Below are 22,567 nucleotides of genomic sequence, written 5' to 3' on the forward strand. Positions count from 1 at the left end.
GTTGAACTTAATTGTCTTTCTCATAGCACCAGATAGAGCTTTAAAAGCAGGTAGATATCCACTTGGGATGCTGAGCACCTTATATCGAGAGATGGGGCAGCACAGCAGCTGGTTTACAAAAGAAAAAAAGGCCTTTTTCTTCCATTTGCTTTATTAATTAAGGCTAGCATGGCACATGTAACAAATGAGAGAAAATAAGCTCCACTTGCACCCTTGAGCCACATTTTGTCAATGGCTGTTTAAAAGCAAGGCAAATATGTGCAAATCAAAAGGTCAAAAACAACCCACTGCATGAAAACCAACACAAAAATGATTAGGAAACAAAGAAAATATTTTCTTGTCATAAGCTGGACTTGATGAGGCCTACTACTAGAACCAAATGTATCTGGTTTCATGCTGTGGAAGTTGATCAAGGGCTGAACTGAAGCACCTTGGACTTTCGTTTTCCTTATTTATATTAAATAGATTATCCATGAGTTTTCATTAAAAGCTCCAGGCATATGAGGAAGAGTAGAAAGGCTGGGAAAATTACAATTATTTAAGATCCATTTTTATAATATCAATATTTATAAGATCAATTTTAGATCTCTTTAGAATTATCATCCTTCCCCCACCACAGCCTCTTTTTTGTGATGGAGGAAAATCTGTCCCAAATAGGTTTACAGCAGGCAGCTATCCCAGATGTGTAGCTTTCTCCATCACTCATCTCTATAATGGGGGAAGCTGCACCTGTTGAATTTGTGCCCATCATGGACCTATTAATGAGCTTTTGTCAAGGGAGAAAGTGGCACCCCAGCACTTCTGGTCAAAAAGATTGGAAGAGCACCACGTTCCATTGGGTCAGTGGCTGTGCAAAGAGCGCTTGTAGATCTACTAAAAAATTAACAGGCAGACTATGGGAAGAGTTGATGACAAAGGGACATACACTTCTGAAAGACAACACTAGGTGGCAGCCCTCTGCTTGTTTCACTGCAACTGATTCAGTCTGTGTCTGGCAGATCAATACTAAAAGTTACACCTGCTTTAATGATGCTGGAGGTAATCAGATTCCCCATCAACTTTATTTTAAAAACAAAAAAACCTGGTACAAAATAAGGTAAGAAGAAAGACTATTGAAAGGGCATGCAGAGCATGTACCTAGTCTTTCCCCAACAACAAAACTCACAGATCTCACTTTGGTTGCTTGTTCACTTTCTAATACTATATTCAATAGTGAAACGGTACAAAATGAGGTAAGAAGAAATGCTACTGATGGCCCTTTGCCTGAAAAACAAACTTTGCACTGAAATGTTTTTAGAAAAAAAAGAAAACTTATTTGCAAGTATTCTTCATGCTGTTTTACTCTTGTCACCAAAAAGAAATCTTGGTTCGGGCTCTAAAATTTAGCACATCCATCTCTGCGTTCCATTGTTGTCTTTAAGATAAATCCAAGCAGCTTCTTGACTAGACTGTCCACCTTAACTGTGGGATCCCTTTCCCCCTACACCTGTGGCTCTTAAACTGTGGTCCATGAGACCGCAATGGTCATCTGCCCTGCTGAAGCCATGTGGAGCAGCCACCCCATGCAAGCCTTCCAAAGGGACCTCTCATGTGGCAGCTGCGATATGACAATCAGTCTTGAATCCCAGTACAGTGACTGACAAACATCTTCACTGGCTGTATTCACACAGAAGTGGGAAAGACAAGATGTTCGAAGGGGAGTGAGCAGGGGAACAATAGCTTGTATGGTGCAAGAGGGTCTGTACGCAGGAGCAGCTTAAGACACAGCAAGGTCGATTTCCCCTGCTGCATTTCAAGTTGCCTTTACACTTCCTGTACACACTAGAGCAGCAGCAGGAGTGCCATCACCCAATGCGTGGTGCTTGATTTGTTTTTCTCCATGCCTGCAACCCCTCTGGACTCCTATAGCAGGAAGCAGTCATCTGCAGACTTGTGGCCTTCTGCGCATGCGCAACGGATGTCTGAACTGTGCACATCTCAGCTTAAACCAAATTGGGTGGAAGCTGATTTGAGGAGAGACACATCAAACAGAGGCATTTCTTGGGAAAGCACAGGATGCATGTGCAATGTGGCTAACGCCACATGGAGTGCACTGGAGCCAGAGGAAACAGTAGTGTGTGCACAGGCCTAAATTTATAAGCTTTTCACACAGCCTCCCACATGGAAGCTGTAGGATATAAGAGCATGGGAAACAGCTGTATACCATCAGACCATCGGTCTATCTGGCTCGGACTTCCCAGTATCGGCTCTCAAAACCTTTCTCAGCCCGACCTGAAGATGCCACAGACTGATGCTTTGCAAGGCATGAGCTCTACCACTGAGCTAAGGGCCCTTCCCTCTGAATATGAAAATATGGTGACTGACAAAAAAGAAACAACTCAGAATAGTGGTCTGCAATACAGTAATTGGACTACTGCAACGCGCTCTACGTGGGGCTACCTTTGAAGGTGACCCGGAAACTGCAATTAATCCATAATGCGGCAGCTAGACTGGTGACTGGGAGTGGCCGCCGGGACCACATAACACCGGTTCTGAGAGATCTGCATTGGCTCCCAGTATGTTTCCAAGCACAATTCAAAGTGTTGGTGCTGACCTTTAAAGCCCTAACCCTAACCCTAAGCTATATTTCAAATTTTGAGTGTTAATTTTAATTCAATAAATTCTTAAATTCAAATTTGCAAGCCACCTGCCTGCAGACTACCTCGCCCAAGTGGTACATGCTCTGGTTATCTCTCGCTTGGACTACTGCAATGCGCTCTATGTGGGGCTACCTTTGAAGGTGACCCGGAAACTACAAGTAATCCAGAATGCTGCAGCTAGACTAGTGACTGGGAGCGGCCGCCGAGACCACGTAACACCGGTCTTGAAAGACCTACACTGGCTCCCAGTACGTTTCCGAGCACAATTCAAAGTGTTGGTGCTGACCTTTAAAGCCCTAAACGGCCTCGGTCCTGTACACCTGAAGGAGTGTCTCCACCCCCATTGTTCAGCCCGGACACTGAGATCCAGCACCGAGGGCCTTCTGGCGGTTCCCTCATTGCGAGAAGTGAGGTTACAGGGAATCAGACAGAGGGCCTTTTCGGTAGTGGCGCCCACCCTGTGGAACACCCTCCCTTCAGATGTGAAGGAAATAAGCAGCTATCCTATCTTTAAAAGACATCTGAAGGCAGCCCTGTTCAGGGAGGTTTTTAATATTTAACGCTGTACTGTTTTTAACACTTGATTGGGAGCCGCCCAGAGTGGCTGGGGAAACTCAGCCAGATGGGCGGGGTATAAATAATAAATTATTATTATTATTATTATTATTATTATTATTATTATTATTATGAAAAAGTAGCCATGAAGCAGCTTCCAGAAGCTCTAAAATACCTTCTTGTTTGGCCTACTGAACTTTTCCAGTGGCTTCAGACTTACTGAGCTTTTCCAATGGCTTCAGGGGCACAAAGTCCATAAAGCTGAAGCTTCTCAGGACTGTAAGGCGCTGCAGTTATCTCTGGAAAAGCCACCTCTAGGGGAAGAACTGCAGCAAGCAAAAAGAAATGGCCACAATCACATTCCCTACTGTAGGGTTATTTTTAGTCTAAACCAGCCCTGGCAGTCACAGTGAAACAAAGCCGTGCTTGTCAATAAAGTTATGCAAAAAGCTCTGTTTAGACACCGATTATCCACAAAAGGTGGGCTGGGATCCACCAAAATATTCAAAGAAGCAGTGTGAGGGGGTCGGTAAGGCTGCTGGAACTGAGAGATGGGCACAATCAGGTGAGGTGGAGGGAGAGAGGTTCCAAAGGACACTAGCAAAAGAGTGAGCTGCACCTAAATCCACATCCCTCCCTAGCACTACTATAAGAAGGTTGGCTTCTTGGGAAGTTTCTGCAGAGCTACTAGCAAGGCAGTGTTGAAAAGTTTGTTAGGGGCTTTGTTAGTAAAAGGTAAAGGGGACCCCTGACCATTAGGTCCTGTCATGACAGACTCTGGGGTTGCAGCGCTCATCTCGCTTTATTGGCCGAGGGAGCCAGTGTACAGCTTCCGGGTCATGTGGCCAGCATGACTAAGCCGCTTCTGGCGAACCAGAGCAGCGCACGGAAACGCCATTTACCTTCCCGCCGGAGTGGTACCTATTTATCTACTTGCACTTAGGGGTGTTTTCGAACTGCTAGGTTGGCAGGAGCAGGGACTGAGCAACGGGAGCTCACCCCGTTGCGGGGATTCGAACCGCCGACCTTCTGATCGGCAAGTCCTAGGCTCTGTGGTTTAACCCACAGCGCCACCCACGTCCTGGGGCTTTGTTAGAGGTTGGCAATTTACAGTCCCATGGTTCTTTTTTGCTGCAACAGTGGAGAGATGTGTATTACACCCAATAAGAAGAAAGGAACTTGAGCTACGAGATCAGATTTGTTGGCATGTGGAGCCAACTTTGTAAGTACGTGGTGCTAGGACCATCCTTGCGTTCATTTCCAAGCTTCTGCAAAGGAGCCGTGCTAGTCCGCTAAACTAAATCCCTTCCTTCCTTACTGCCACTATTTGGCCTTCAATTGGCACAGCGGGGGGGGGGGGATATGATCCTCCTCACACGACTTCCCCCATCCCCACTGTCACAAAAGAGAAATGAAGTACAAAGTCATTACACTCTATATTTACTTGGCACTTCAACTCTTGACATACATTAAATAAATAAATAAATAAATAAAGGGAGACCCCACCTCCCAGAAAAATAAATAAATGAATAAATAAAATGAACATGGATTTAAAAAATAAATATATTTCTGCATTCCTTCAAAAATAAAAAGGTATAAACCTTCTAGCCCTCATGCCCTACCTGTACTGTTTTTGGAGGTGTTTCTTCCTCCACAAATATTCCTTTGCTTTTCCTAAAAACCCCACATTCTTTCAGCAGGATCCTCAAGAGGATCCAATGAAAACAGGAAAGCTTTCCAAACATGATTCCTATATAAAGGGGCAGGGGAGGGGAGAACAAGTAGCATTGATCACTAATGCTCCCCCCTCCCTGCTATCAAACAAGTCAAGTTTTCAAACACTTGGCAAGACTTCAAGAACTACACGGCAGGAGAAATGGGGGGGCTGGGAAGAGGCACAAGTAGGCTACATTTCTCAAGTTAGCTTGATGGAGCCATCCCAGTGAGTCGCACTGGGAAACAGGAAGAGCAATGGGAAGATGGCAATGACGCTATGATTAGTTGAAGAGCCGGTGTGAAGCCACAATGCGGTGCTCAGGTCGGCCATTCCTCCTAGAGAGGCAGGTCAGTGCTGTTATGCCGCGTTTTCCTGGAAGTCCCGTCGTCCCGAGGCAGCGCCCTCTGCAGGCTGGACATGGCTGCTGTCTTTTTGAGGTCAATGACCGCATAGGAATCCGTCCTGCGGGCTGGGTGGGCGGCAGAACGTGAGGCACAGGGGACCGGTGTGCTCCGGCACCCTTTGTGGGGGTCGTCCTCCAGTTCCACCTGGATGTAGTTGAGCTGCCTGGGCTGCTCTGAGCAGGGCCGGCGGAAGTCAAAATTGAAGACGTTGGGTGTGCAGCTGCGGCGCCGCTGCAAGCAGCCTCCCCTGCGCAGGCCCCCCTGCAGCACAGCGCTTTCCGAGTTCATGTAGTTTTGCAAAGGGTCGTCTTCCTCGAGTTCTGGGTAACCGTTAGGGGAAGGCGTCATTGCATCGCCAGAGTCCTCCTCCTCCTCCTGGTCCTGCCTTAGCGGCTGGCACTCCCACACGGGCGGCAGCGAAGGCAGGTTCTCATAGTGCAGAAGGGTAGCCCGGCGGTGAGAGCAGCCGGGGGGGTTCAGATCCTCACGGGCAATTTTCAAGCGCCTGGTGCCCCGGCGAAGCAAGGCACCTCGGGACGGCAGGAGGCCGTTGATGTTCTCGTACACGTACTTGGGGGTGAGGCATTCGTCTTTGCACTCGTTGTTGTTGTTGTTGGGGGTGCACATATGCCCTGCGCACTCCCAGTGGGGCCGGCAGAAGCCGTCGCATTTCATCATGTGCCTGTACCCGGGGGCAGGACCCAACATGAACTTCACCTCCCCTGGCTGTAAGTAAACCTGGGGGTTCCGGTCCTCTAGCGAGCAGCTATGGCTGGGATGGGAAACAGGAGGGTGGACTTCAGGCAAGGAGTGCATGCAGTGGCGGCCCCTCATCTCCTCCTCACCGCTGGTTGTGTTCACATAGGTGTGGGACTGCAAGGAGAGAAGATGGATGAGGAGGTGGCAAAGAGGAGAACAACAGCTGCCAGCAAACCTATACATACACCTGGAGGTGTTGACATGGCTGGAGGAGTCTGCTTTCAGAAGAGGAGGGACTTGCACTAACGGGTCTGAGAGACAAAGTAGGCATAAAGCAGGGATGGGGAACCTGCAGCCTCTAGATCAGCGGTTCTCAACCTGTGGGTCCCCAGATGTTGTTGGACTACAACTCCCATCATCCCTGAGCTCTGGCCTTGCTAGCTAGGGGTGATGGGGGTTGTAGTTCAACAACATTTGGGGACCCACAGGTTGAGAAAGGCTGCTCTAGATGATGTTGGCTCCAACTCCCATCAGTCCCAGCCTGCCTGATCAATAGTGGCAGTTGTAGTCCAACCACATCTGCAGGGCCACAGGTTCCCTATCTCTGCCATTAGGTGGCATGAGACCTACCTGAAGCAACTTAACACGTCCTAAGCTTAAAATAACTACCTTCAAAAGTGAAGGTAAACTAGATAATAAAGTTGCAATCCTAAATACACTTGTTAGGGAATTAGCCCTATTAAACACAGCAAGACTTACTTCTGAGTAAATATGCATAGGATCGTACTAGCTTATACATAAATGACTACAAAGGTTTAGATTTAGTTCCCACAAAGCAGAAAGGGTTGTTCATTTTCGTTTTCATCACACAGCTCAACTAATCAAAATTCTCATCATTATTTTTAAAATCCTTGATTTAACTTCTGTTTTTCTCTGTATTTTCCTTCACCTTGCACTGCTCATTGTGAACACAGAATTAATGAATTCACAATTTACAAATGAATCCAGGTAGGACTTATCATCTTATCATGAAATAGTCAGGCAGGGAGGCAGAAAAAATACAGCCGGTTATAGTATAAAGATAAATCATTCTGGTTAAAAGGAACCAAAGTCTGATGCCTGCGATACAAGTACAGTGTCTCCTTTTGCCCTTCTGTATCTTCATAACAGCCATGTGATATAGGTAAGGCTGAGAATAGATGACTGGCTCAAGGCAGGAAGTAAGCAAAAACAATGATGTGTTCAGTGCACTTAAAATGTGAGACTGCGCATGTTCAGAGTATTTTCTTTTTGTTTATCAAGTTTGGGGGAAAAAAATGTTTGGGTGAGAGCTGAGAAACTCCACAAGTATTTTTTTAGTCTATGAAAGCTTTCTCGAATCCGAGACCAGGGAGAAGAGTCGGTGGAAGAAGATTGGGAGAAATTTAAAGTTTATTTACAGAAACATTGTAAAATTAAGGAATGTTAGAAGGATGTTGGAATGAAGTTATGTGGTTTTAGCAGAAATGTTATAAAGGATTAAATAAAAATAGACTGTTAATTGGTGAAAGGAGGGAAAGTAAAGTTACATTATATTAAGATAAATTATAGGACAAAAACTGGGAAAGATGGAAAGGATTTGCTGAAATAGCTAACCGAACTAGAATACAAAAAAGGGAGGTGTGAGGAGGTCAAGGAAACAAGCAAATGCAAGATAAGTTATGGGAAGGTTCGTTGTGTTTTTTAATTGTTTCTATTTTTCTGCTTTTTCTTTCTTTTTCTTTTTTTCCTTTTTCCTTATTGTGATGTGTTGTCTTGTTTTTGCTTAATTTGGTGTTTTCTCTTTTTTCTTTTTGTTACCTTTAAAACTTTAATAAATATTACTTTAAAAAAAATAGTCTACGAAAGCTTTTGCCGTAATAAATGCATTAGTCTTTAAAATACCACATGACTTATTTTGAGCTACCTTATTCCTTGCATTCCTTTTGCGGGGGCAGGTGGGCCCTATTTTCGGAATTGCACCAGGGCCTCCAACCACCTTAATTTGGCCTTGACCATAAGGAGAACTTACTTGCTCATCAGGGACAATGAGGGCATGTGTGGAGTCCTCGCCAACTGAGGAATGCCTTAGGCTGCTCATGGAGGCATGTCTGGCGGCAGGGCAAGATGGGGCCTCCACAGGGAAGCTGTGGAATCCGTTGGGAAACCCTGGAACTGTATATCCGAGAGCTGGAGAAAGATGAGATCAGCCTTAGAGCATGAGCACATGTAGCAGAGCCTCCAAACTAGCCTTAGAAAATATCCTGTACACATTTGCAAAGTAAAAACAAGCAAAAGGCAAGCGGAAGTAGATCAATCAGTGATGGTCTCCACTGTAAGGATATTGCTTATAAACCAAACCATATGGTTACCTGCGGCAAAACGTAGAGATGTAGAAATTCCTAAGCCAGATCCAAGCACAGAACAAAACTTTATTTCTCGACCCAATACAGACATCAAGAATCTAAAGATTCCAGGCAAGCTTTCTACAGTCGCTTGGACGGATTCTGATGGAAATTACAGTGAAGTTCAAAACACGATCTGACAACTGATGTTTTAAACAATTGCCTTGGAAACAAGGGAGCACAAAACTTAAGACATTACAGTAAGCATACCACACGGGACGTATGGGCACAAGTGCTAGGGCTACACTGGAGAAGGAGCTTGCCTGAAGCTTGCCTGGTAGGGCAAAGTCGCAGAGCTAGCTTCCTGGCAGGTGTGTTATTGCTGCTGACCAAGAGGAAAAGGGGGAGGGGGAAGCATGTTGGCATCATGCAGGCAAAATAATGAAAGCATTGGATTGGCTCCGCTAGTGCACCTGCACCATGGCATACTCCTCACTGCCTCACCTTCCCAGTATATGGTAGCTAGCATTGCAGCAATGCCCACCAGAAGACTAGGTTCTGGTATACTGGCCTTCTGGCCTCAGCTATAAGCTCTTTACAGTGGAACGGCTGAGCTCCAACCAAACACTGATCATGCCAAATCCCCTGGGGATTGTACAAAAGGCAGGGACACTCTTGGGCCTTTCACAGGGCCTTACTTAAAGGCTTGAAAAGGCCAGTTTGGCCTCATACAAATATTCCACCGCCCTGCTCACTGGAACAAACTGTGGTTGATGCCATAAGGCTAGTACACAACTCTACACCCCCACTCCCCTCTCTGTCTGACAAATTGAGAGATGACCTTACTATTGGGTGTCTGGGGTGTCCGGGGCAGTTCCAGTTCAGCAGCATGACTGTTCCTTGTGATGACAACAGGCTCTTCCACCACATTGATGCTGTTACACTGCATCAGTTCCTGCAGCAAGTTGAAAATCTCCTCTGCTCTTGAGCACTTGAATGCAAAAATTCCTAGGCAAATATCAAGAGTGTTGGAGAAAAGAGGAAGATTTGTTTTAATGCCATGCAGTCTGGGTCTCTACACGGAAGATACTTACATAGTGCAATGAAATTTACTGCCACGTATGACAGTGCTAATAGTTAGGCAGGGTTGGTGGTGGGGGAACTGATTTAATAGGAATGAATAAAAGAGTAAATTCAAGGAGGTCAGGTAGATAGTAGTGGACAGCACAGTGGAGCTGCATCATCTACCTTACCTCCCTCCAGCCAAATTGCTGCTGCATATTGGGACAGAGAAAAGGAGGCGCAAGGTGGCAATGAGGTTGGAGTGGTGCAAACAAGTCAGCAGGAGCACTGGATTTGCACCACACCCACCTTGCAGCCACTCTGCCCCTCCCCATTTCCATCTCAGCAGCAACTCAGCAGGAGGAAGGTTGGGTAAATGGCGTGGTCCCTCTGTGTTGTCCATTACTGCAGACCAATGTCTTTGAGGAGAGAGTTCCAGAGGCATTGAAAAAGTCCTGCTCCTTGTCACCAGCCTGATGTTTGCATGCTGAGGCCACCAGAAAATATGCCTTCTGAAAATATGCAAGCACACTATTTGCAAGAGGAAGAAAGAACACTTCATATGGGAGACAGGGCTGGCTTTTGTCGTTGAAGCTCCTTGAATGTTGTACATTTTTCTCTGCAGGCAGCTATTTACAGCTACAGAGACAGACAGAAAAAGGTGGGGAGGGGAAGTTATGGTCTGACCAGCTTGTTACACTATTCTGACCGTGAAGAATACATTGAACCTGTTTAAACACATTCCTCTGCCACAGAAAGCGAGAATTCTCTTCGCGATCAGAGCACAATCAAGAACTGTTGGCGGAAATGAGGCATTTTATTATAATGTTAGGGAGGTGGATGTCTTCCAATAAGTTTTAATGAAAAATTGAAATATATTTTTTCTCAACAATTCTATCCCTTCTCTTCTCCACTCATCCTGCCCCTTTCTATATTCCAGTTAAAAAGAGGGAGACAAAAGGTGAGAAAGGAAGTAGCAAAATAAGGCTTGTGCTGGGCACGGTAAGCCTGTAATAGCAGAGGTAAGGCATGAACAGCAAAACATGCCATTTTGCATTTCATTTGCCAGCTCAGTTTTGGAGTTATATCCTTTCCACCAGATCATTCTCATTGACTTCTTATTGACCAGCATGAACTGAAATGGGTACACGAATGGGAGGGACCCCCATTTTTATGGTATATCAAACTGCCAACACCTCCCCTTCCCCCATAAATATTTCTATCAATTGTCTGACTATACTGAGTTAACCAATTGGACATCGGCACGCACAAACACGCACAAAAAAACCATAGCAACCAGGACAAGAGCATGGCAACAACAGCTGCTATTCTGAAGGAAAATGTTCTCGGTTTTCGAAAAAACAAAACCCAAATAACTCCTACTCTGTTTCTGCCTTATTGTTCCCAGCATAAAGGCAAGGATCATTCAAAGAAAAGAAAAATTTATTGTTGTTGTTTTTGTTGTTTTAAAAAAAACAAAAATTGAAGGGGAATAAAGAAAAGAAGGGAAATGCAAATGAGTCCAAAAACACTCACTTGTGTAGAGAAGTCCAAGGAAACAGCAGGGCCTACAGCCTGTGAATATGAAACCTGGCTTTCTAACTACAGCACTTTGAGCATTTTTTGTGATTTATCATTATGTATTGGGTAATGCAGACACAAATTGCTGGCACAAACCGAAGTTGGCACCTGAACAAACCGTGGTTTGCAAGCTGGGAGCAAGCCAGAGCAACCACAGCACGATCCACCCCAGTTCACCATCATCCCTGCCCTTCCTCCACATAGCCCATAGTACCATATTGCACAGGGCCGTCTTTACCCAGGGGTGCAAGGGGTACAGGGCACCCCGGCACCGAATTCCGGGGGGTGCCAGATGGCTGGCAGATGCGCAGCTTCCCTCCCAAGCCTCTGTAGGAAACACTCTCCTCCCACAGTGGCATGGGAGAGGGTTGCACGCCCACCAACCAGACGGCTGGCAGTGCGCAACCCTCTCCCCGCACTATCCGTGTATAGGACAACCTCATCTAATACACGGGAAAATACTTTGGTAATTTGGGGACACTGGGCGGATCTTTACCCCCCGGCACCACATATGCTAAAGACAGCCCTGATATTGCATGTGCATTAATACAAATTGCAAATACATGTTTCCTTAGTTAAAACAGAGGTTCAAACCATGGTTTCAATAGCACTTGCCAATCATGGCTGCTCAGGGGAACTTGGTTTGGATTGGTCATGTATCTAAAGCATATCTTAAGAAACCCTTGCATGTAGTTCTCAAGGAATATCAAGGGATATTGCAGCAGGGGTTATGTACTCTGCTAGTGACCATTTCCCCTTCTAATTTATATTACTACAAAAATATTGGCTGGGCGCCTATGGAGACTAGAGATGGACCTTTGATATGACCCAGCAGGGCAGAATTGATCTTCTTATGATATGGTGTCAGCTTTCAATTATATTAAAACTTAACTGACTGTCTCACTATTATCCATTTAATGGTAAATTTAAAATTTTAAAATATCCAATAATCAGACATATTTTAAAAGTGGTATAACTGCTATCAGAATGCCAGTAACTGAACGATCTGAGTGACCTCAAAGTTTAGCAAAGCACAGATCCCAAAGTCCCATGTCTCACTGCATCACAAATGATCATAGTAAACATTTACAATAAACAGGTGGTACTGAAAAATTGCCCTGTATATTACAGGAGGAGGGAATGGTTTCTGCACAAGGATCAGATTTACAGCATGCCGTGAGGGGAGAAATTTGCTGTTATCCCAACTGCCTAGCCTTCTGTAGCAAGAACATTTTGAAGCCACTGTCCCTGCTGAGAAAAGCACATACCCTGTCCAGTCAGGCAGCGGCGCCCACTCTCAAAGGAGAAAAGGTTGGAGTCATAGCCATAGCGTCGCAAGCAGAGGTATGGCCACCGAACAGCATCACGTTTGTGTGTGTGCAAAACAAGCTCCCTCTGTGTCAACTCCATAATCCCTGAGCCCAGCTCGTTGCCCTCATCGTCAACATTTGTCACCTGCAGAAACACCAAAACCTGTTGTCAGGAGCTCCAGGCATTATGCCAAATAGCACCTTAGTGGGCAGAACAAATACCATATAAAACAATATTCAAACGGGTTGTGTTTGCATAGCAAAACACAGTCCCAACAATATCTCCTTGATACAATTACTTTGGCTCTTGTAGAATGGTGAAATTCTTTTGGGATGACTTTGCTGTCAGGGAAATATATCAGTCAGTCCAATGTACCTGGAGGCTGCTAGCCCAGTCCACAACAAGATTTTAGGCACTAGAGTTGTTATTCTATACCCCAAGAGAGTCCTGCCTCTATTAATGGCTATACTTGTACTCAAGCTATATCCCTATTACAAGCTAACCCAAGACTTACTACCCAACACTGGCCTAATAACTAAAACTACTGAGTGGAATGAGCCATTAAAGTGACTGATCTCATAAGTAATTTCAAGAGCCAGAGTGAGGTTCAACTAAAATGTCACAAAACAGCGAGCAAGCTTTCAGATTCTTCATAACTCTTCATCAGGCTAGATATTAAGCCAAATGTGTGTTGGGGTGTATTTTTCTTACGGACCAAGACAGCTTTCCTTGCTTTTAGGACTTGCTGGTCAGAAGGTCGGCGGTTCAAATCCCTGCGATGGGGTGAGCTCCCATCGCTCGGTCCCTGCTCCTGCCAACCTAGCAGTTCGAAAGCACGTCAAAGTGCAAGTTGATAAATAGGTACCGCTCCGGCAGGAAGGTAAATGGTGTTTCCATTCACTGCTCTGGTTCGCCAGAAGTGGCTTAGTCATGCTGGCCACATGACCCAGAAGCTGTACGCCAGCTCCCTCGGCCAATAAAGCGAGTTGAGCGCCGCAACCCCAGAGTCGGTCACGACTGGACCTAATGGTCAGGGGTCCCTTTACCTTAAGAGGCAACTTAACTAGGAAGCTGAACGGCATGACCTCTACACTACTACCAAATAAAACGCACAGAGAACAGGGACCTTTCCAAAATCAAGGGGTAGCAATGCAAAACCACAGAAGGATTTCAACTGTCTCCTCTGTAGAAATGGCTGCTCTTAACTACTTTAATACCTTGACGGCATGAAGTTTTGTGTGCCTTAACTAACTTTGAATAATTCTAGTGGTAGAACACTTTGAATAGGATGAATAAGCATGTTACCTTAAACTTGGTGGGGTGGTGATCTGGAACACTGTCTCTGCATGGGCAGCTACAGCAACTCCCCATGATGTCAGCACACTGGGCAAATCCTAGAATGTAAGGAGAAAAAGATTTCCAGCCCTCCAAACACAGCTTGAAGAAAAGCAAAACACAAGCCATCTCCCCTCTGCCAAACCTTGGAAACATTTCAGAATTAATGTCACTCCATGTGAGCAGCATCACAGAGCGGCTGCAAGGGAATCTGTGTTTCGCAAGTGTGATTATTTTCAAATTGAGGAATGTTCATATTCCATCCACACTAAGGAAAAGACCAAAACAATGGCACAACCATTGGGGGGACAATTTAATTGCTTTCTATATTTAGAATTACTCCATGAGGATAGTACTGTCAAACCTTAGGGTAGGATTTCAGAGATGAAACATAAATGAAGAAATAAAGCTCTGGAATCTTAATGCCTTGCTTAATCCTTACCCAGCCATGGCCATTAGTAGCATTTAAGGGGAGGGGAGGAATTCCCACTTTCCCCCCACGGTCCTCTACTGGGTGTCATGGTAACCAGGATGTCAAGACGTTGCCTACAGCTTCAGAGGAACTGTGCCATCCTTCACCTGATACAGAGAATGGAATCAAGAGAAACAGAAAGAATATTTAAAAGAATGCAGCATTCAGAATTTGCATTATTTGTTATCACAATTTTTTAAGGGTTGCCTATTATTTACTTTAAAGTAAAATTGTATCAGTAAGGTTTGTCATCACTTTTAAGAGTTTGTCTATCAGAATACGATGGATAGCAATTCACCCTAAAATGAAAGCTTGGATTGGCAACAGTATCACTTTCACCTTTACTATGTTCTAGCCTTAATTCAGTTTCTCACTATGAACCTTTGCATAAAAGCAAGAAAATAAATTGCCTTTGGAAAACGACCCAGGAATCCAGAGTGAAATGATGTTGTGCTCCATTTTGTTCTATCAGGCAGGGTTTGTTCATATGTTCAGATGCCATTTAGGAGCAAACAGCTTTTTCTCTGTACAAGTGCATTCAAGGCATCACTTGGCTTCTAATAGTTACAGACAAAGCAATTCAATGAGGGCAGGTGGGGGAGAGTCTGTGTAGAGTTTTACTGGTCTCACACCAGTCAGGGTAGAAGCTGGGTGGTGGGGGAGAGGCTGGTCGGAGGAGAGAGAAATATATATGCCAATGCCAGGGCTGGCATTCTTCCCCACCTCTGCATCCTCAGGGGTAACAGAAGGGTTTTGGATCCGTCAGCTTCCTTTGATTCCCCCCCCCCCCAAAGATAAAACCATTCATGCCTTCTCCACTGTCAGTAAAAGGCAATGGCAGTGGTCCTTTTTGTGAAGGCTGGAAGGGAACTGGCCACAGATAGGACTATCCACAAAAACCTACGTCTCTTGGGGTGCCCTTCCAGTGACTAAACCTTTGTGCCCTACGGGTTGTCTATTTTAGTTTTAACTGTCTGGCTTATGACTGGGGGTTTGGGCTAAAAGCTAATGGTATTTTCACATGCATTTTTATTTGGATAGCATTCTCAACATAGTTGAGTACAACGATTTACAGCATAATGCCGTTGTTTCAGAACAGCTCGTTTTTTTGCAATTAGTATTTCTCTTCCTCTTCTGACAAATCAGTGTTTTGAATAAAACTACTATTGGGCCATATCTGACTGATTAAAGGAGATCTAACTTTAATTTAGAGACTATAAGTAATATAAAATACATTTTTCTTTTATCCATTTGGACACAGATATTTGATAAAAGTGAATTTTTGCTACTTTAAAATGCACTCAACCCTGAAAACATGACTGCCTCATATTTAGGCAATTTAGAATGTAATCCTATACTCACTGACATGGGAGTAAGCCCCACTGAAGTCAATGGGACTTCTGAGTAGACATATACAGAATTGTGCTAATAGATCTTAAGTTGTGGCTTCCTTCATTTATATGCCTCAGGCAGCAAAGCTGCAGCTGAACACCTTCCATAGAGGTTGGCCCACACCCATATATCAAGTAGTTATTGCAGAATTAATCCCCGCAACGGGATGAGCTCCCGTTGTTCAGTCCCAGCTCCTGCCAACCTAGCAGTTCGAAAGCACATCAAAGCGCAAGTAGATAAATAGGTACCACTCCGGTGGGAAGGTAAACAGCGTTTCCGTGCACTGCTCTGGTTCACCAGAAGCAACTTAGTCATGCTGGCCACATGACCCGGAAGCTGTACACCAGCTCCCTCGGCCAGTAAAGTGAGATGAGTGCCGCAACCCCAGAGTCGTCCACGACTGGACCTAACGGTGAGGGGTCCCTTAACCTTTTTAATCCTTATAGGCAATAATAATAATAATTTATTATTTATACACCGCCCATCTGGCTGAGTTTCCCCAGCCACTCTGGGTGGCTTCCAATCAAGTGTTAAAAACAATACAGCGTTACATATTAAAAACTTCCCTGAGCCTTTACTCAGATAGGTTAACACAACCCAGGTCATTTGTATATCGTTCATTTAAAAAGTGGGGTATACACACATAATTTTGGCCCGGTATTTGTATAAAATAAGTTAGTAGATGGTCTAAAGCTCAGATAACACATGCTTTTGAATGACCTTTGCACAAAGCAGTGGTTTTTCAAACATGTTTTGGGGGACAACGGAGGTTCCTAAGAAGTGTATCAGGAGTTCTTGCAATGGAAAAGACCAGTAGTGACAGAAAAAGTTCCTTCCCATTACTACGGCTTTCCCCTTGTAATGTGCTGCCCCAGGGAAACGCTGGGTGTCTTTAAGGGCACACGCACAGTTCATGGGGCAACCTTGAGGTCTAATAGTCTTCTCCAGTGTCCCTTATGAACTGAGTTTGTCCCTCTCACAAAGCTTCCCAAAATCCTGTGCAGGTGTTCCTTGGCAGAGAAGTTGATGTGGGAAGCATTTCAACCAGGCAGAAAGTTTGAAAGCCATAAGCCTCAAACTACGCCAATTAGAACTGTGAAGTAAGAAATACACACAGACTTGTGTGGAATATGGTGGGTAGTTTTTAATAAACGAGCAATGGGATTGCAGCAAGGCAAATTAGTAAAAGTGAGAAAATGTAGACAAGCCAACTTAGTCATTCAAGAAATTACAACACACCTGAGGTCTAAAGAGGATCATAAGATCATTTTTATCAACCAGAGTTTTAGAATTCCAGAAATTCCTTGAGTGATTTGCTCCACTTCCTGACCGTGACTGAAAACTCCTCCTGCTCTCAGTAAATTGATTAATTACAAAAAATTAAGATGAAAATTAAGTGTCTTGGTTTATCATCAGGAATAGTGCCTGCCTTTTTCCATCCTCTGGAAGCTCACCTGTCTTCCATGTTTTTGTTGGCTGTTTTTCCTGCTGCCTCTGGCTTGGCTGTAAATTATATTTCCTTTGCACAGGCATGAAGTGCCAAACATTCTGTAACCAATTAATATACAACAGACATCACTACTGTATCTTACAGAGAAGTTCTTCAGGTTATACCCTGAACATGACTCAGAATATTTTCACAGTGGCATCATGTACAAAGCGCACCAGTCTCAACCTAGCATGTAAGGAGGAAAAGTAGGGTTGTGACATGCTAATGAATTTCAAGTGAAACATTATCAACTCTACTGAAAAAAATTAGCCGATTCATCGCTAAAAACATCAAGGGATGTGGCGTCACAACTGAAAGGTGATAAAAGGTATCAAAATGTTACTTTTTATTTAAACCTCTAAGTTGCTTCCACACAAAATATTTACAGGTGATTGCTACTTTAAAATTGTTCTACTGGCAGCTATTTCCCAAGGGATCTGCACAGGAAAGAGTTACCACTGCATCGTAACAGAGCTCAACTTATGCAACAGGAAGTGCCTTCAGAATGATACACTTCCCTTTTCTCTGTCATCATGTTAATTAATATATGGAAACTTGCCTCAGACATAAAGCGTGCTGTAAAATTATCTTAACACAACAACATACAAAGCATATCAAGTAGGTTTTAAGTGAAAATTAAAATGAAATTTAAAGTATAACAGGCTTTCACAATATGTGTATGTGTGTACAACCAGGATCAAAATGAAAAGCTGGTCTTAATCTAAAGAACATTAATGATCTACCAGTCCTAGAGAATGTAAATCTGTAATGCATATTCCTATAAAAAGTAAATCAAATTTCTAATATAGAGCAGCATACCTGAAGGCAAACAACGTACAGGAAACAAAATAGACAGTGATCCGCACTAAGCACTCAGGTGTGTAAATGCTGGGCAATCTATATAGAGTGGAACCTCGGTTTTCGAACGTAATCCATTCCAGAAGACCGTTCGACTTCCAGAATGTTCACAAACTGAGGAATAAAGAGCTGTCAGCAAAGTGAATGGGGGAAAATGAGAAACATGCCTCAGAAGCCATTCAACTTCTGAGGCGTGCTTGAAAACGGAAGCATTCACTTCTGTGTTTTCGGCGTTCAGCTTCCGAAACATTCAGCAGCCAAGATATTCGAAAACTGAGGTTCCACTGTATTTAAAGTTCCCAATTTATATTTAGGATTAAAAGGCTGTCAACTGCCCAGTGGAGTAATGAGAGGGGACCTGGCAACAACACAAGCAGGTCTCATCAGTCAAAACAGTAGTATATTTGAAGGAAAGCTTTGCTTCTGCACATGATTCTGGCAAACCGTTCTAAGCTGAAACATTCCTAGAATGTTCAGTTCACATTGAGTTCGTACCTGACCTGTTCTTAATGCATAGTTGACCACATCTACGGATGAATGCTATATCAATCACTAGTAAAAGTTTAATAAGGAGGTTTTCACGCCTGTCCAATTCTGTGTTCCTTTTCCCAGCCTTTAATCTATTGGTGATTAATGCCTATATGCAACCTTTGCTTTGTACTTGTGTTAACCAATCAGCAATAAGCACATATGTGGCAATGCTGTAATATTCAATAAAAGAGGCTCCTCGAGACTTGCTCAGGAGATGCCTCCCAGATGACACTCGCTACCTGTCTGTCGTTATTTCAACCCAACATATATTCAAACATAAATTTGTATTATGGAACTTGTATGCAACAGTTATGTGTCTAGCACCCAACAAAGTTCCTTGCTCATTTTAAGACACAGTTAAAAACTGTCTTCAAACACTTCAGTCTTGTAGATAATTAACATTTGTTTCCTGCAAACAATTTCCTTATTTCCTTCCCAGCATTAACCATGGTTCCATGCTACAATGCACTAACAAAAACCAGTTTCCTTAGCCATGGTTTGGAAGATGGGAGGAGCCATCTATGCTCCCCAGGAACCTCTGGGGGGGAACACTTCCCATCCCCCCAGTGGGAGAAGAATTTCTTTTTTGACAGACAATCTGTCCTGAATATATAAATGAATCCTTTTCAGAAAACAAATGATGTAAAATACATCTTAAAGTCAGTTGATCTATGGTAGTGAAATTAAGTGTTTTATTTGCTACCTATTTCAATTCCTGAATACATCTTTCAATATTCACCTGAAGATCAAACCTATCCATTCTTAAGGAAATCAGCCCTGAGTGCTCACTGGAAGGACAGATCGTGAAGCTGAGGCTCCAATACTTTGGCCACCTCATGAGAAGAGAAGACTCCCTGGAAAAGACCCTGATGCTGGGAAAGATGGAGGGCACAAGGAGAAAGGGACGACAGAGGACGAGATGGTTGGACAGTGTTCTCGAAGCTACCAGCATGAGTTTGACCAAACTGCGGGAGGCAGTGGAAGACAGGAGTGCCTGGCGTGCTCTGGTCCATGGGGTCACGAAGAGTCGGACACGACTAAACGACTAAACAACAACAACCCTGCGACAACTGCTCCCTCTATCAACTGAAGATCCCAGCAGCCTATACACAAACAAACACTGATGTCAAGACATCACATTTGCTTTTGACACCTGAATAGCTAACTGAACCACCTTTTCTTGTTTCACTGGTTGTATTTGCAAAAAGTGAAAGCAGATAAAGTTCACTAGCACTGAACTAATGATAATTTCAAATAATTATATGGCTCTCAAGCAGACCACAAGCGAAGGATATACTCAGGGTTCTTCTGGGTTTGTAAGATTACAGAATTGGTTATCTAACATCTAAAGGCTGTCACATGGAATATGAAGCAAGCGTGTTTTCTCCTGTTTTGGAGGATAGGACCAAACCAATGGATTCAAGTTACAAGAAAGGAGATTCTGACTAAACATCAGGAAGAACTTTCTGATGGTAAGAGCTGTTCGACAGTGGAACGGAGTCTCTTGGAAGGTGGTGGGCTCTCCTTCTTTGGACATTTTTAAAAGGTTGGATGGTCATCTGTTGTGGATGCTTTAGTTGAGATTCCTGCATTGCAGGAGGTTGGACAAGGGTCCCTCCCAACATTACAATTTGATGATTTAATGGTTAGCTACTGCAAAAATTGGAGTTGAGAATCACAGCAGTGGCTTTGTTTAAAACCCTCATGGCTCCAAGGAAAATTTGGGAACTATGTTGGTTGTATCTACTGGACACTAAGGGTAGCTTTACATGTACAGTTTCAATTTGCACATGTTATAAATCAGAACTACATTCCAATTAAAGCCATGGCTGAAAGATACACAACTCTGTTTTTTAAAACCACCTCACAGAGAACTCCAATTGGTTCCAAGTCAATGGTTTTCAGCAATGTACAAAAAGTGGCTTATTGTTTATACCATTCAAATCTAGTTTTGCCTATTAAAATAATAATATGTGAAGTTTCTGCTGATCAGAATAACAGAGTTTATGGGCCCTGGACAACTCTCTGGATACTTTACCTGCACCCCAATTCTACTGCCGCCCAGTCTTGCTTCCCCTCCCTTCCTGCTTTATGCCACCAAAACCCTTGACAAAAAATAGAAATCATCTGAAAGACTGACCCCTGAAATCTGACTAATTTGCATAAATTATTCTGAGCCTAGGATATGACTGTCAGTCATATTTATTGCTTTTAGCCAATGGCCTTTGCACTACTTAGCATCTGTAATGCACTCATCACGGTTATCAAGGCAAGTTTCCCAAAAGTGCCGATATATTTAGAAATATAGATATAAATGGAAAATGGTACCACTTGTATCATTCCAATCCAAAACAATCCAATATAAACCTACCTAGGAGTAAGTCCCATTGAATTCACTAAGAGTATGTAGCTATGCATAGGATTGCACGGTGAGCCATACCTTGCTTGGAAACCCTTTTATTCTTTTCTGCTTCTTCAGAGCTCCTGAACCATCACAGGTTAGCTTCCCTTCCCACTATACATGGAGCAGCTGTATGCAAACTTTGTGATGTCTTAAAAGGACTTGCTTCCTGATAAACATTGAAAAATTAGCATGCTTAACTAGTTCCAAATCCTAGAGAGCAACTGCCAGTCAACGAAAGTACCGCTAACCCAAGGATCTGGCTCAGCATCCAATGTCGGTCCTGACATCCAACGATAAAGCATTTGTGAAAAAGGCAGCAATACACAAGAGATGAGTGAAAGGAAATATAAAAAGCCAAAGCAAGCCAAGGCGATTGACAAGGAAGAAAGATGCAGAACACCCTAAGTGCCACCCTTCTGCTGGGCAGGGCAGGTAAAATGTACTCCTGCTATGCAAAAAAAAAAGGGGGGGGCTACTGCAACTGCCTTCAGTGTTTAGTCCGAGAAAGCAGGAAAAACCCTCCAGACGCGTTCACCACAACCAGGGACGCAGGGTGAGAGCAGCGTCACAGAGAGTTACAGGGTAGCACACCAACTACAGTGATTCATCACTTGCATGCGAGGGAACGGTGTTTGCTTGACTGTTATTTGCTTGGCAATAATAGTGCAATGGCTGAGAGGTGAAGAGAAACCATGAAAAAGGATGCAAACCCTGGGAGATAGATGGTGAAGGGAGGAGGGGGATTATTGGGGGGGTGACCCCTGAGAGGCTGCAGGTGAGCACACGAGGAAAACAGGCGTGCGAGGTGCCCGTGTATTGGGGGTGGGGGGGGTGATGACTTGAAAAGGAGGGTAATAATAGTAATGGATAACGGGAATGAATACTGGGCTGTGGAGGAGATATGGCAGGTGCGGGGGGGAGGCTTGCTGTCCTGGGGAGGGGAGAGGAGGGGTGACCCGGGACCTGGGCGAGAGCCTGGCCTAGGGATACCGCGCAGGCTGGCCGGGGGCAGAGAGGAGAGATTATTCCGTACCTGCGGCGTTGTCCAGGCGCGGATGGAGCTGTCAGCAGCGGGGGGAGCAGAGTGGCCGCCGCCGCCCCTTCTCCCCAAGTCCAGCTCCGGCCGGGGACGCTGGGAGCAGCGATCGGGCGGACGCAGCCTAGAGCGTCACTCGCCGGCAGGAGGACCCAGGCCCAAGGCAAGCCGGGCAGGCGAGGGAAAGCGCCCACCAGCGTAGACTTTGTGAAAAGGGGGAAAAAGTAGAGTGATGATTTCATGGTCTAATGACGGGACTTCCTGGATGCTTTTGACGCCATTTCCCTCCCTTTCTCCCCCCCCCCCTCCTGCGGGGCAAAGCGACAGCTGCTATTAAGAAAGCAAAGGGGGGGAGGCGGGGGGGGAGGTGGATCCGCCTGTGACCCCCACCTCCAAAAAAAGGTTTCTGAAATGTATGTGGTTTTCTTTGTTAAAGCAACGCGTTTTTAAGCATTAAAAATGGTCAGCCCAAATGCAATATATAAGAGCTCCGTTAGCTGCAGATTTAGGGAACAGTGGCTGAGAACTAATGGCTAGCGACAACCCTGCGGGGTAGCCCACTGCTGGAATTGTAAACTGGAGGCGCAGCTGAGGCTGGAAGGGGATTGTCAACAAAAGCTGCAATGTCGCCCAACGTCCAACCCTACGATTCTCCATATTCTGTGTTATGATTCCCACATGGAAAGGAGGCGGAGGAGGAGCAATCTTTGCCCAGGGTC

The 22,567-nt window shown here is 44.5% G+C and overlaps 1 protein-coding gene across 2 annotated transcripts; it reads right to left on the reverse strand.

Annotated features, from left to right (window-relative positions):
- Positions 1-4,620: 4,620 nt before the first annotated feature.
- Positions 4,621-22,173, reverse strand: FRS3 (fibroblast growth factor receptor substrate 3). 2 transcript variants are annotated; one of them, XM_083618037.1, is made up of 8 exons: positions 21,846-22,173; positions 16,985-17,078; positions 14,109-14,245; positions 13,637-13,725; positions 12,289-12,475; positions 9,224-9,385; positions 8,065-8,222; positions 4,621-6,188 (listed from the first exon to the last, which is right to left on the reverse strand). In XM_083618037.1, exons 4-8 carry the CDS (start codon positions 13,700-13,702, stop codon positions 5,247-5,249), a joined length of 1,515 nt encoding a protein of 504 aa, XP_083474163.1. In that variant the 5' UTR covers positions 13,703-13,725; positions 14,109-14,245; positions 16,985-17,078; positions 21,846-22,173; the 3' UTR covers positions 4,621-5,246. The 2 variants fall into 2 exon arrangements, with proteins under 2 accessions (XP_083474163.1, XP_083474164.1); XM_083618038.1 differs by lacking the exon at positions 16,985-17,078.
- Positions 22,174-22,567: the final 394 nt, after the last annotated feature.

Source organism: Podarcis filfolensis, assembly GCF_964270895.1.
Source record: "Podarcis filfolensis genome assembly, chromosome: 6".
Taxonomy (NCBI): domain Eukaryota; kingdom Metazoa; phylum Chordata; class Lepidosauria; order Squamata; family Lacertidae; genus Podarcis; species Podarcis filfolensis.

Coding starts and splice junctions, on each gene's coding strand:
- FRS3 (XM_083618038.1), bottom strand. CDS start 13,702: ATGGGGAGTTGCTGTAGCTGCCCATGCAGAGACAGTGTTCCAGATCAC. Junction 9,386..12,288: donor CCGCTGCCTGACTGGACAGG/GTATGTGCTTTT, acceptor ATATTTGCCTAG/GAATTTTTGCATTCAAGTGC. Junction 6,189..8,064: donor TCATTGTCCCTGATGAGCAA/GTAAGTTCTCCT, acceptor CTCTCCTTGCAG/TCCCACACCTATGTGAACAC.